The sequence below is a fragment of the Anser anser genome (genome assembly GCF_964211835.1).
Source record: "Anser anser genome assembly, chromosome: 6".
NCBI lineage: Eukaryota > Metazoa > Chordata > Aves > Anseriformes > Anatidae > Anser > Anser anser.
Genome location: NC_139726.1, coordinates 39,481,113 through 39,496,890, shown reverse-complemented (window position 1 = coordinate 39,496,890; position 15,778 = coordinate 39,481,113). Strand labels below are relative to the sequence as shown.

Genomic DNA, 15,778 nt, shown 5'->3' with positions numbered 1-15,778 from the left:
TACCTTTTGCCGAGCACCGCCGTCTTCTGCCACGCGCTTCACCTTCAGCTGCCCCTTCTGTGAAGAGTTCTAGTATTATTATTACACTTAGTATTATTATTACACTTACTATCCTTAATATACTTCATATCACACAAAGCTAGCCATAGCAAGTCCTGAATAATGCATCTTCCAGCACTCAGATCCTCGAGAGACAAAAGCAGATACTTTACCCTAAGCTGTCTCTGCCCCACGTTTATCTGGAGGTGCTGCAGTGCTCCCACAGGCCACAAAACATCCAGGGTACAGGAAGGTTGCTTTAATTAGCAGGTGACACTGAGATCACTTCACAAATGGGGAAGTCTTCCTCTCTCATTTTCTGTTTCACAGCTTGTCCCCAAGTCTCTAATTATACATATTCTCACCTCCACACAGAATTTAATGGGAGTAGAAACAGACTGTTCATCTGCAGGCAACAGATCATTCTCTAAAATGTGCAAAGTTAAGTAATATGTCACTAGGAAAAGGAATTCCAGGTGACTTTAGATCATTTAACTCGTCTGCACAGTCTTCACATACACCTTGATCAGACGGCTCCTTTCTATTAAAAAAAAGTACATATACTTTTAAGAGTTTGCAGTTTAAAATGTATTGAGAAAATGCTGTCCTAATGCTGTCCTAAGCTGGTGCAAATTCCGATAGTTCTGCTGATTTCAACAGATCAGCATATCATAAAAAAAACATTTAAGCAGAAAAAAAAATTAGTTAAAAACTTTTTTTTTTTTTCAAAGTCTTTTGTTTGACTGTTTTGGGGAGAATAACTCTTCTTGCACTTAACCCTCCTAAGACTTCCTAGTTTCTGATTTTCAATTAAAAGAATAGGATGCTTCAACAGCAACAGCAAGCCCATGGCAGTCAAAATTCTGACAAATTATTTGCTTCACTCCTAGCAAAATAAAATATACCATTTCTCTTCTAGCAACTAATTCCTGTTAGATGACTTAACGATATTTTTAAACCTCTGTAAGAACTTATTTTTTCATCTAGAAACATCTAAGGGAATAAATATCTCAACCAGCTATGAATTCTTTTCTTGATCATCTGCTACAAAGCAAATTCCTACCAATTACAGAAATCCGAAGTTTGCTCTTCAAATGCTCTTCTCAGCTGTTGTACCTCTGAACAGTGCCGAGGGAAAAGGAGAACCATGAAGATGAACAAGCAAAACAGAAAGCGCCTTCCTCGCCACAAACTACTTTCTGACACAGGCTGCTCAAGAAGAAAAAGCTACAAAGTAGAGGGATGAGCAAAATTCATTAGAAGGATTTCACTGACAAAAAGAGGAAAACCAAGGAGCCTACATCAAACAAGAGCACGCTGAGTCAAGCTCCACCCCACACCGGACAAAAGGGAGCCTCAGTGCCTCCACCTTGTCCTGGGGAGGGCCACCACAGCCTGGTGAGAAGGATCGCCCCAGCACACAGCTCAGAGACCTAGGTCCAGGCCACCTGCATGTCGGCTGAGAGGAGGACACAAAACTGACATCTCCTCCTACCGCCTAAACATTGAGGCACTGGGTGCTGTGGCATAAACTTTGCAAGTAATGGTTTGTTGGGTTGGGTTTTTTGGCAATAGTAAATCCTGTAGATCCACCTTCCCTTGGAAACCCTTCTCAGAAGAGCATGTTTACCGTAAACAGAGAAACAACTATTTACTGCTACTTTTATGTTACTTAAGTGACTGCAAGTTACAGATGGCTTATCCTGAACTCTCCAACCCAAAATACATGTCCAGTGCCTTTAGTTTATACAAAAAGGTCAACTACAGTTCTGTAAACATAGTTTACCTCCAGGCCTAAAGTCATGAAGGGAGCTGGAACATGCATCTCCTAACAGCGAATCCCTTAGTAATCTCACAAACAGGAAATGAAACAAAACCCCACAGACAAATTGTATTTCAGTCACTGGTCAAAACACTGGATGCTTCTTCCCAGAACCTCTGACCTTTACTCAATATCTCATGGAAAATAAAGATTGGAGGGATTTCTGTTTGGGATCGTGTTTTCCTCTGCTACGGTATCTGCACCCTGCCAAACCTTTGCAGGAGCCAGAGGAGAGCAAAGCGTGGTTTCCCGGGCAAAGGACAAAGGCAAATGCACCTCCTGACACGTTCATGCCCTGCTACTTCAAACCCCTATGACAGACAACCATGGTAGCAAACGTATTAGTGCTTTCTCTTTCTAAGTAGCCTAAGTTTTTGGAATTATTCTACCTAATTCTTTGTGATATCTACATGGCAAGATGTCATCATAGTACCCTTACACTAAAATATCTGTTCATGGGATCATTTTCCACTTGTTCAGTGATTAAAACCAACTTGCTCCTCTAGCCTCCTCAAAGACAGCAATATATGAAGTATTAAAGTATTAATGAACCCAGAACTTTAAAAATTGAAAATATTTTTCTGTAGGAACATTTCAGTTAATGTAATTTGGGCTTTCCTGTCCCTAATCCCGCAGCATGTTCTCCCTCCATGTTTATTTTTCCAGGAATTGACAACAACCTAGTATTTTCTCTGTGCCAGAAACATCTCCTTGTGTGCTATTAATGCTGCAGGTTCCTTTTGTTCACAGCAAGCACCCTCCAGGATGCATCTGTAGAAGGGAGGGAGAAAAGCTTTTCCTTATGCTAATGGTGCTGGCATCCACTCCTAATGTCATCCGTTGCTCAGGACTACACTTTACAGAATCATCTCTCTTGCTCTTTTATTCCCTCTCACCACTGCTGACTCTGCGACACATTCACCTACTTAAATTCTGTTGGAGTTCAAGTTGGGAGGTGCAAAAATATTTTTAATTCCCAAGGAAAAGGAAGATATACCAAAGATTGCTCTCATTTTTCCAAAGCACAAGTGCACACAGCTTCCCTTAGTTAGTACATCATTAAGACTTCTTTCCAAGAGTTTCATCACCTGCAAATAGATTATTGTCAGGGAAAGGTACTCCGTGCAAAACCTTGCATGGAGGTGTTGATTAGCTAAATGCCACTCATTTTGCATGGCATTTTTTTTCCAGCTTAGATCTGTAGGAGCTTCCTGGGAGGCTGATGGATGCATAAGATTAGTTTGTGTAAAACGAGCCAAATGTTTGCTACAAAAGATGGGAAATGGTCATGAGCACAAGCTGCTTAGAGGCAGGGAAACGTCGAGCTGGGATCGCAGAGAATGGGCACCGGGCACGTGCTGCTGGTGCCTGCCAGGTTGGTGTCTGCAATCAGCCGGGCTCTCAGGCACCTGCCAGCAGCACCGGGCCTGGGCTGCAACCTCCTGGGCAGCTTCGTGCAGAGGAGGAGGAAAATGGACTGGCATTGGGCTGCTTCTAAAACAGCAAAAAAAAAAAAAAAAAAAAAAAAAAAGGAAGAAGAGGTCTGTTCTCCCATGCTTGTGCAGATGAACTTTTGACAGGAGATTAATCTCTTGACCCCATCCGTTTAGAAATAGGAAGGAACAAAAACCATGTTTCAGTTAACAAGAAACACCACGGTACAGACCACAAATATTTGCCTAACTTTGCTGCTGGAGAACTTACATTTGGCATACTAAGTATTTCATAGAATATTAAAGCTTGGGGGAGAAAAAAACACAGAAATTACTATTCATTTTTTGTTTGTTTTAAACAAATCAGGAAGAAGAGTTAGAGACCCATCTCAGCTCCATTCTCACATTTGGAAAGCCAGAGCCACACACCTTAGTTCACCTTTTATGTTCACATTAAAAGCAGTATCTGCAGCCAGAGCTGAAAAGTACTCAGAGCCTTAGGAAGTCTGGCATCCTATTCACGGAGCCAAAGTTTCATGTTTCCATACCTGAACCCCCCATTCTAAGTGATTTACTAAAGTTGCACAAAAGGTTTGAGTATGTTTTTAAAAATGCTTCAGTTAAGGTTAGAATTTGACTTCAGACCCCACTCACACACCTAAGACTGCAGGACAATTCAAAATTTGTCCATCACCTCGCCAATACATTGAAATGATTGCACTGGCATAAATCATTCCTTCTAGTTCATACGCCTTCTCTCATGTAGCGTGGTGATTGATGCTTGAGTAAAAAATTACTTCCAAATTTCATTTTAGGTTAAGTATCTGATTTTCAACATATGCAAAAGAAAAAAGTATTCTTGTTGTAACATGAAACTGACATTTCTGAAATGCTCAAGGACCAGTTTCTAATTTCTGAAGGAGGAAAGGCTGCCAACATGTCTTTGCTTCTTTCAGCATTCCTAATTTTTCCCTGTCATCGTTTTGAAATAGTGGGAGTCATCCCTCACAGCACAGCAGCCCCCAAGATTCTTTGATACCCACACTGATTACTACACAGCAGAAGCCATGAAAACTGTCTCTCTCTGTCAGGTTGAAAGCAGAACAATGATATCTTAAAACGTGGCAAAATTTAGAGAGATTTAAAAGTGTAGAAAAACACCCAAGCCAACCCTTTGAAAGCAGCCAAGAAACACTAGTTCAGATATGTTAAACATCTAAGTGACTCTGAAAATTGAACTTACCCCAGAAATCCTCTGAAAATGAATGGCTACTTTGCTTTGTGTTCACACCCAGCAGCAACCACCCTCCCCTAAAACATGCATTGCTGCAGAGAGATGCTGGTCGGTACATGGGGACATGCCAGCCCAATCGCTCTTGCTCTACACTCACTTTTCTCCCAGTTTATCATACGGCCTAAACTCACCATCTAACAAACACATCTGTTTCTCCACAACGCCACCCCCACACAATCTCACCTATTAGTGCCTTACAGAGGAGTGTATCCAGAGGAATTCTGACATGTTTGGCTAAGAGGGCTCCAGAAGGCAAAAAGGGGGGCTGCTATGAAGCTTTCCTTGACAGCACCTCCCCTGTTAACATTACCGAGGCTCCGGTTGGCAGCCCTCTCCTAAGTGCAACCCGCAAAGCCAGCTGTGGCTTGAGAGGCAGATGGTAGCTGACATCTGCAGTCCCAGCCAGCCACCGAGGCTGAGCATGCAGCCTCTGCTAGGGAGCTGCTGAAAGGAAACAAATGCCGCCATCAACTGAGGGCAACCATTTAAAATGAGTTCACTTTTTATAGCAATGCGCTCTATGGTGCCACTTGGTAAACAAAAATGTGCTGTTAAATAGCTAACACTGAGCAATTCTGCATTGACAGGTATCTCATTCTTTCTTCCGGCCTGAAGAAAAAAGACTTTAAAAAAAAAAGTCAACAAGGTGAATAAGCTGTAACACAGCTGAGTGGACGGAGCGCTGTTCTGTTCCAGTCACTCTCTGCAACCACAGCAAAAGCACAGTGTTACAGAAAGCTAAGATTGGACCTTAAGTGTTTAAAGATGACTCACAGATCACATGCCTGATTATCACAAAAATTTCCATCAGTACTGAGGTGAAACTCCAACCTTACTGAAAACAGAGGAAACTTCACTGTGGATTTCAGCATGTCCAAGACGCATCAGGACCCATGAGGCAGAAGTGATGGCGCCACTTTACCTCAGACACGCCGCCTTCAACAGGTGAAATCTCATGATCTGTTTCTATTCAAAAAAACCCTGTTTTTATTTAGTAAATATCACCAAGCCTTTATTACCATGGGCATACATGAGACTACTGTGCTCTACCAATCCCACCACCACAAAAACAACACAAAAATGTAGAATAAATGGCAGCATTACCTTAAAGGCCCATTAGGCCGTCGGATGCCAGAGCAATACTGACTGAACTATCCTCTAGTCATGGCAAATAAGTGCCCACAGAAGGGAGGGCCACACCTCATGCTGCTGTATTTTGGATGTTTAAGTAATACAGTGGCACATCTTTCAAAATGTATTGTAGCAAAACCACCATGTTCTAGTAAAACCGCTGCAGAGGCAGTGGCACTGAGGAGGCCGCTGACTGAAGAGGCAACACAGAACAAGCTCACGCGTTCCTTCATGAGCCACAACAACTTGTCTGCTGCACTGATGGGCAAGGGAAGCCTTCAGTGGAGCACGGGGATCAATGTAATCTATCTTTTTGGTTTACCCAACTGGAAAACAATAAGGGGAATCAGTTCATCTCCCATAGAGATTAAGGGAAATTGCAGCCTCCAAAAGCACTTGAGTTGGATTAAGAGTAGCTGAATGAAGCTTGCTGATTAAAAGTGAGTTGCATCAGGCACTGAGGTGTTTAAAAGGAGATTAAGAGGACATGCTTTTCAGTTGGGAGAACCGAAATAATTAAACATCGCTTGTCTCATTGCATGGTGCAGCACAGACAGGCCTGGAATGCCAGGATAAAAATGGAGACTGTACGAGGACTAACCTGTATGAAACAGGAGAAAGTTCCTTTCCGGTTAACACAAAGTAGCTTTTTTTTTTTTTTCTCTGACAAAACAGATTAACAGATCTGCAAACGAACCTAAAATTGCTGTGGAAGGAGACGGCAATGGTAGAGGACAGAGCTGGACACTCAAGGGCTCAAGTGAAAGGAGAATGAGCTAAGGGAGAAGAGCACCAACCACTAACTGGGTTAAAATCCACAAGAATCTCCCTGTTACTAAAAAAACAAATCCCAGGTGAGTGGAGAGGGCTGTGGAAGTCCCTCCCATAACTCCTTCTGGGGCTGTCACCTGGGGATGCCTGATACCTCCCTGTGGCTCAGAAGCACGGAAAACACCAAGGAGTTGGAAGCCTGCAATTTGTTGTTCAGAAAAATGTCCAAGTTTATGGGATCTCCATTAATTTGTCCCACAAAAAAAAAAAAAAAAACACCTCTCCGTTGGTTGCAACTCCAATATGGAAGATAGGAAAAGACCGAGTATGGAACAGAAGATTTAAAAACAAATAAATTAAATGAAGCTTTACACTTACTTAACTTAGTACGGAACAAAAAAAAAATAGAAGGGGGTCTTTCCTACAACCCAAAGCACATCCCCAAAAGATCTATCCCACAAGCACAGTCAAGCGACAACTTTAAATCAGCACAGCAGCAGAGTAGCTGCCAAGTCTGTTGCAGTATTGTAATCACTCTGTTAATCACAAATCCCCACAACATCTGAGCTACAAAACGTTTGTTTGTTTTTAAAGAAGCTTTAGAAATAAAGGCTTTTGCCATTTTGTCTACGTGGTATTTTAGTGCTACTGATGAGTCTGGTATGATAACTCCTGCACTCATTAATGCAGCCTATGTTCCAAACCAAAACCTGTTCTATAAGCCTTGCTTCCTGTATATTTTAGGAGCTGTGTTTATCAAGAGAATGCTGGAAGTAAGAATAATTTTTAACTTGTGTTCATTAAAACACCTAACAAGAAAACTGCTGATTAGAGCAGTAAATGGTAACTTGTCACGGCTGATGAAGACAGGCAGAGCTCACTCACAAATACAATAAATGCTATTTCAGCTACTCTGGCCCTAATTCAGAGAACCAGCATGTCATTCATTCACCAGGAAAAGTAACAGGATTTGTACGGTCTGTAAGTGCGTAAATATTGCATTTATTCCATTGAAGGGCAAAGCTATACAGAACATGATCCTCTTCTCACTGAGGTCAGGGCAGCTTTTGAGTCAGATGGAAGCAAATTAAACTGTGCTGTCTCTAAGCTGGTAGTCCAGTCAAGAGGACCCCCTGTGTTCAGACCTTTAGGACTAAAAACAAAGCAACCTGGATTGAAATTACAAGTGACACTCTACATCGTATAACAGCTTCACATCTCCTCAGAAAGGAGAGGTGTGCCACCACGCTTGGAAAGCACAGTAATTCATATTCAGTTGGACTTACACCCAGGCACCACTCTTATTGCTCTCAAAGAGGCAACATGAAAGTCATGCAGATTTCAACTATAGTTATTTCTGGAAGTGTCAAAAATGGAAGGGAATAGCCTCTCTCCCATGTTTTTAATAAGCTTAGAAACAAAACACAGGAATATTTTCTCACCATGTTGAATTGGTGAACAAACACAGACACTTCTGTCCTGAAGCAAATGATGCTACAGAGAGCTATGCAGTCTCCGAGGTGATGGAAGGCAATTATTACCACACTGCTCCTCGGTTGCTGAGTGGAGCCTCTAGCTTCACACGTGGGCTCTGCCATACCAATGCCCCAGGCACAGACAGACTGCAACCACTGGACATGGTGTCCAAACCATGCAGTATTACCTGCTGTTTTGTTGTTTCGGGTTTTGTTTGTTTGTAATTTATGCATGCTGATATACCTATTGCCATTATTTCCATTCAGATCACTACAGGCATTAACTGGAACCAGTGAGCCCTAACCAGGGCTTTGATCTGCTATTCTTTTTGTACAGAAGCGTTTCTGTAGCAAAATCCCTCACAACCACTATGGTGCAAACTGGCAGATGACAGCAGGGAGAACTCTGAAGAATATTTATATGAATCTGAACTGGAACCAAGACAAAGACAGGTATTCCACCATGCTGAGTTTAATACATTGCCTTTCACCTATTAAATTAAGCAAGGGCAAGGCATTTTCCCATACTCATAGAAGTGGTATTAAATTATGCATTCAGAACTAATTATCTGATATGCTGTTTAAACCTTGTCATTATCCACGTCGAATAAGGAGAATGCAAAATGTAGCTCCCGGGCGAACAAGACAGACGGAGGGCGAGCCTGCAAGCCGTGCCTCTTATGCAGGACTCCAACACTGGAGTAGCCAGCTGCCTACCCACAGCACAGGACGGGACAGGTACAGCGTGTCCACAGGTGTGGGCACCCGTCCCGCCACCCCCAGGCTCTCAGCACCCCATTGGACACCCATGTCTCCTCTCATCGTCCGCTAAAGGCTGGTACAGCCACAGGGAGCTTTAACCAAGGGTGCAGGCAAGGAGAAAAAGGGTCAGCTCCTACCACACATGCAGCTTTTTCTGCAGATCCACACCTGCAAAAAACATCGCTGCTTTTGTTTCACACGGCAGTGCCAAGTCGGACTGGTCCTCCACATCCCACTGCTGTTTTTTTATAGTCAAGGCCAGAAGTCTTGAGAAAACAGCGATTCTTTTGTAACCTGGAAAAATTTGTCAAGAGAAACAATGGTTAAATCAGGCTTCCTCTATATTTAACAACCAGCAACTGGTAAGGTACGAAGTGAAAAGAAACACTGGAAAGCCTCCGTGATGGGGGGGGGATGTGGAAGTGTGGGGCACCCCCTTGCAGAACTGGGGAATCCCCATTCCCAATTCCTGTCGCTGCCAGCCGCTCCCATACCAAGCCTTCCCCGGCCACCTCGCTGCCAGTGCCACTCCCCCAAAAAGCACCAAGTCGCAGGTCTTCCGCATAAGGGCAAGCTTGCATGTCCCGACAGCCTGGCCCAGCTTTCTGGCCCCAGCTTTCTCCCAGCCTGTCCCCTCCGTGCAGCACAAGTGCTTCTCCAGCCACAGCCACCACAAAGGCCCTGAGGGCTCTTGTGTCCCCGCTGGGGGCTTCTTCTAAAGGCTTCCTGGAGGCTCACCCAACTGGAATGGCACCAGTGCTGTTTGCTGTGCTTACATGATTGCAAGGGATGGATGCTGTGTTAAAAATGCAGACAAGCTTTGGAATGAAAAAAATAAATGTTGTCCTTCAGGAGGATGGAAGTGAACTCCAGAACTCATTTCATCCAAGATAATCTGATAGTAATTAATAACTGTCCAAAAGGATGTTGTACCTCCAAAAAGATGCTTTTTTAAGTCATAAAATGCTTGAAAATGCCTGCTTCATTGTCACAATGAATATGCATTTTATTAATAATCTGACTGAACAGTGGGACACCAGAATTGTTTGTTCTATCATGGTTTATGTTGTGGGTCCAAATGGCTACAGACAATACGATTATAGATGGACTACATGGTGACAGGCACCTCATAGAGGTAAAACTGCCAAGCAGTAAAACTAGCTAAGTTGCATTAATCACTGACAAAGCATCCTGCTGCTAAATGCTGCACATTCATCTTTTCCTAAGCTTTTCACTTTGCAGCTTATTATAAACAGAGATTGGCTCCAGAACCTCAGTAAAGCCCCATACACGTAGCTACATTTTTCAAATTGTCGTTCCACAAATGTGCCTCTGTATTTACATTATGTACATTACAAACATTTTTAATTATTCTTCCATCCCAACAAGTGAGCTCACAATAATTTGGACAGTCGCTGTTTATCTGCACAGCAGGCAGGTGCTACTGTGCTAAGAAGAGGGAGCCACATTTAACTTTTAGTGCAAAAAGCTCTCCAGCCAGGCAGCCACTGAGAGCTTCCTGCTGCTCCCAGCCCCTCGCAGCAGGGAGCCCACCTGTGGAGCACAGTGCTGAAGGATGGCTCCTTCCCCCAATCCCTGTGGGATTATAGAAATACCTACAGAGGCCTAGAAGCCTTTTTACAGCTGTAAATTTGGCCAGACTGCACAAGCTGTACATTTCAGTGTATTGGAAAGCAGCATTTTTAAAGGCTGGTAGGATCCTTTGCTTATGTTAAAATGTTAGCTATCCTGTGGATCCACTGCAATTATCTTATGACTCACCTTCCAGCGGTGCTGTAAATTTTGAACAATTACATATTTTAAACAGGTAAGAAGATAAGAAACCTTTGCGTTTTTTTTTACAGAGCGCTCATCTCAACAAAGGTTTGGGATATTTCTTATTATCTTTCCTTGCCTCCCCATCCCATGGTTTGTACCACCCTCTTCCTTAGATCTTGCACACATTAGGAAATACTCACCAGCTAGCACTTAATTCTCTTTGTTCCTCTATTTATCCCACTCAACACTCATCTGCCTTCCCCACATCCAGTGGCCCAGTTACGTGGCCAGGCTCTCCCAGGTTTCCATGAAGTGACTGCAAATTCTCCTGTGGGTTTTTTTCACCTCCAGCTTTCAGAAAAGATTTCAGAGTTTTAGAGTGCCACCACAGCAAAAAGGTAGCTCAAAGAACCACAGGCAGGATACCAGCAGCTCACAGCCCAGCTCCCTGGGGCAGAGGCACGATGCATTCAACAGCTGCTCGTTAAAGAGGATGAAGACAACCTGAATGCTTTATATAGCACCTCACCTGCTCAGCTGGCTCCTCTTCAGTGCTCAGACTGCCCTTCTGTTCTGTGACTCCCCCCACCGCCATGCCATCCCTCAGCTCCACGTGCCAGCTTTTCTGTACTACTGGTACCAAATTGGCTGGTAGAGCCCACCAACAGCCAAAGATGGCAGATATTGGAGTTGCAAGGCCAAGGTTAAACTTTAGCCCAGGTCTGCCTCCATACACTGGAGAGTTCCATCCCATTCATTGCAAATAGCAATTTGCATTGCTAGAGTAGAACTTGCATAAGTGGTCCCCACAGGAAGTTTCCTATTGCTATTAGTCTATGCTAAATTATTCCTTAGGGTAACTCTGATTTGTAAAATGGAATTGAACTAGAGATTGTCTTGTTGTTGTTGTTGTATTATCTTCATTTTTAGCTACACTTCTGCTTATTCTCTTCCCAGGACTTCAGCTCCCTGGTGAAGGAAAAGACCACGAAAGCTGGGAGAACACGAAGTGCTTTATATCAAGCCTGTCCATAAGTTTTCCTGGTGAGAAAGGCTCCCATGCTGCTGGTAATATCATAAAAATTAACAGGGACTTAGCATAATGGAGTTCACAAGAAAAGACGTATTTCTGTGCCAGTGTTCAGAGGTTGATAGGGTGTTGAACACTCTCAACACTTTCTGGCCATTCACACGGAAACCTCAGCTATGCAAACTCAAGATCAGCAGACTGCAGCAACAGTAGGTAAGAGAACCAACGCACTGCAATTTCCAAGTCAGGGCTATATAAGGCCTGACCCAGAGAAGTACTTGTGTGCTCAGTATCTCTTGATTCAGTGTGCTGCTTGCTCTCCTAAAGCTCAGTGCTTCCCAGAAGCAGCCTCACACTTCCAGAGTGAAATGGGAGCAAATCTCCTGTTTGCTCAGCTCCACACAGAGACCTAAAACTTCCTGGTTTTCCAGGGAAAGGTTTCCAATAAATACACTGAGATAGGCAATAAACAATTTGCCACTTGAGGACTTCTCATCTCCTGGTGCAGAAGTCACCACTCTGGAGCCCAGCTCACTGCAAAGCATGCGCAAGTCCACGGACACCAAGGTTGTTTTACTTCAGAGTGGTTTCCGTACTCAGCCTAGAATGAGCAAAGCACTAAAACCTCTTGAAATAATCACTGAATCTTTATCAGTCTTTTTCCAGGCTAAAATTCAGCACAAGGCCTTTTAATTGCTCTCCAAACAAACACTGCAGGGCACAGTCCACCAGTCCTCTGCTGGAACTTCAGCTGCAGACCACAGGCATGTTGCAGCAGTGACAACGGAGCCGCTTTGCTGGGCTCTAAGGGACGCCTCACATACTGAAAGCCTGCAGAGATCAATCTGTGCATTCATGATGCAAAGCATCTAGGCTGGAACTTCGATGCATGTAGTAACAAGCCGTAAAAACATGTCAGCAGAATTTGAGCTGGAGTTGCCAAGTGTCAAAATAGTATCCTATTTAAACATTTGCAAATTTTGCTTATGATACAGAAGCACAAGGCAAATATACCACCGTTAGCATTTCAAAAATAGTCACTGAATGAAAGTGAGCTTTAAAAATAACTTTGTTTTCTCTTGGCATCCCTATGCTAATACATTCTGGTTTTAATTAAAAGAAGTCTCTCGCATGCAAGACACAAGGCATCACCATCTCCTTATGTAATTTAAGGTCTTTCTGCAAAGCAAATCACACCATGGTCCCCGCCCTTACTTCTCCCCAACCACCTGAGAGGTTTTGTGCACAGGCCAGTGTCTCGTGCCATTCCATGTGTTCGCATTCAGCTCACGGGTGACAGCAATCTTGTGGTGATCCCTCCAACAGAGCTCTTTCATGAGAAACTTCTCTCACAGGTAAATCAGACGGTGCTAGAGAGAAATTAATTTGTTTATCCAAAGTCATCAGGAATTTAACTAGTACCATCAGATCACTTCTTCTACCATCATTAGTACCAGAGCAGACACTGAAGGAACAGGAATCAACATAACTATAAGTGAGAAAAGGCAAGATTCCTAATCAAAAAGAGTATAATTATGTACTAAATGACAGTGCCATAATGCATAACTGCATAGAAGGTGAATTCTAGTTACAAACTCCCTTCTTATCTATAGGATGCTTTGCAGTGCAGTGCCAGCATTTTTCCAGATCATTTTATGCATGTTTTGCACAAATATACCAAGCTGTTTAACCTATCTTTCAGTACACTCTTTTTTTTTTTTTTCTCTCATTATCTTCTCAGGTATCCAGCCCCACTCGGGAGTTTCTAAGCACTGATAACTAATTCAAGAATTATCTGCCAGGAAATCTCATTAACTAAGATAGAGAAAGCACTGCTGAAACAGATAAAGATGATTCATTTTATTTTTATAGACAAAAGAACACAACAAATAGCTGTGAAGATCTAGAATTACATACTTAATACGAAGCAACACTAAACCTGAGCATGGCACAGAAACCAAAGCCTTGGACAAGCAAGAATCCTCCAAGTAAGTTCCTTTGGAAGACAAGTTACTAACCTGATGTCTGTTTGGCCCACTACAGCTTCAGTGCTAAGTGCACCCTATGGCTGTTTTCAGCCAGCATTTCTAGACTTTATCATCCATTTTCCCTCATAGCTTGAAGAACCTGAGTATTTCTACCTGTGTTCACATCACAAGCCCAGTGCTGCAGCAACTCAGCACCCCCAAACCACTCCATAAGCTCCAAGCAGCTCCACGACCAAATTCACACCCAAAGGAGCCAAAGCTCGATCTCAAATCCATCTGAGTGTGGTATCAGATGAGACTAGGAAGTATTTTCCCCCCTTTGTGTGTGGAAACTAAGATGTGTTGTATTTCTATACACTACATCAGTATCCTCAAGCACACCTTACCACAGAGGCTAGGGAAAAAGGCTGCAAGGACAGAGAGGATTTCTCTGGAAAACACCATCCAGGACGAGGAGAGCCTACTCTGAGTTCAATACAAGAAGGATTTCTTCCCTGCTTTCTCCCGACTGTCAGCTGGCCTGCTGGTCGGCTCTACCATGGGCTGCCTGACAGACATCTTCCCAGCTCAAGATGAGCCCGAAGGCTGCAGTGCTGAACCCTGCCAGCCTTGTGGCATTTGGGAAGACCTGCTGGCCTCAGCAGCAGTGCCTGCAGAACAGTCCAAAACTGGGGGCTTTGATTCTGTCCAGTGCCCTGCACATCACCTGCCCTGTCTGGGGGGACACAGCCTTCACACCTTTCCCTGAATGGGCGGCCAGTAAAGCCCACTAGCCTAAGTCCCTGTTGACCGGCTGGAGAGAGCAGAAGCTCTATGCCATCCCTTCCTCCAGTTGTATGAGGCCAATGGCGCTTCTGGGACCCCTGCCCAGCAGCCAGTGGTGGACACAAGATGTCAGGAGAAACGCTCTTGCATGACAGATGAGATTCAACTTGTGGATTACCGTGCTGCTTTCATGTCTGGCCTTTAAAGGCCCCCAGACAACGCTCGCACCAGTGCAAGCCTCCTAAATGTAGCCACTGAATGCATTTTATAGGCATAATTCCCAGGGTCTCTGAAAACAATGCATTCTGTCAAAAGAGTATCCAAATGAAACCAGCTCTTTAACCACCCCAACAAAGCCCTGTTTGATGTGCCACATTCCAGGAAGCACAGCTCAGTATGATTTTATCTGTGTGTCGTTGGGCCTCTTGTGCCTTTTGTTAAAATACTAATACAGCTCCACACCAGGGAAGAAAATATTCCCCTCTAATAAAGTATGCAGCCAAAAAAAAAGGGCAGCATTAAAAAAAGAACCATCATACCAAGATTCTCTGGTATTGTGATTTCTGCTTTCCTCTTTAAAAGTTCAAAAACAACCACGAACTGTTCATCTCCTAGTACTAGGGTCTTGTAACAAACACCTGTAGTGACCAAAACATTTGGACTAATGCAGCTGGTAAGGCAAACTACAGAACATATTTTGTTCCGATGCATCCCCTTCAGCCTCCAATATCTGCACACTGCTTGGTTTGCTTTGAAGTCAGTAGTCAGGAGATCACCTCACTGAAGCCAGTGGGATGCCTCCCATGAAAAAAGGACAATTCCTTTCCCCTGAGGGCAGGATGCTTAAGCCTAGGGATAAAATTCATTTTTCATGTCTGTGTAGGCCCACACAAACAAATAGAGTACATGCTTCTCTAACGACAGGGCACATCCAGAAAGGAAAAATCCATACCAAAGATAAAGAGAAGTTGTACCAAGTTTCTCAGGTGCTCGGAACTCTCTGCTTCATCACAACATAACGGCTGAGGCAGATTATAGAAGAGGTCCATCTGCCTGCTAGTCCCTCTCTGACAACTGCCAAGGCAGGAGACATACAGGAGAGCATTAGGTGACGGCCAGTGACACTCTCCTGGTGCAGGCTCTCTGGAAAGATTCTCGGTATTTATGACAGAGTCTCCCTGGGCCAGCAATGGTATTTTTGTGTTTAATAGCTCTCAATAAATGTTTGTGTCATGATTTTGCTTTTTTGGAACCAGCTCTGTTTTTGACATCCTTATCAAAACATATTTGCTGACCTATTTCACAGCTTACTTACTTCAAATATACACCTTCTGGTTCTGAACCTGCCACCCGACAGCTTCATTTGATGTACCTTAGCTTTACTATGAGCAAAAATAAGTGGTTCTTTCCAATCCATTTCATTCATGTTCTACAGAACTCTATCTGTACTTTCTGCAGCCTCTTTTCTGGGATGAAGAGCCTTCATCTG

General features: G+C 43.5%; 1 protein-coding gene across 7 annotated transcripts in view; it reads right to left on the bottom strand.

The window, feature by feature from the left end:
* PLCL1 (phospholipase C like 1 (inactive)) overlaps positions 1 to 15,778 on the bottom strand; it is a 205,138-nt gene that overhangs the window by 78,235 nt on the left and 111,125 nt on the right. For 2 of the 7 annotated variants that reach the window (XM_083843019.1, XM_083843012.1), the window contains exon 1: positions 10,707 to 10,966. Coding sequence is in view for 3 of the 7 variants with exons in the window: in XM_083843013.1 (XP_083699139.1) it covers positions 12,766 to 12,873 (108 nt within the window). In the remaining 4 variants the exon portion in view is untranslated. Of the gene's footprint in view, positions 1 to 3; positions 58 to 1,102; positions 3,344 to 8,895; positions 9,003 to 10,706; positions 10,967 to 12,765; positions 13,288 to 15,778 lie in introns of those variants that run through there. The other 5 variants (XM_083843016.1, XM_083843011.1, XM_083843013.1 and 2 more) reach the window with 5 other exon arrangements.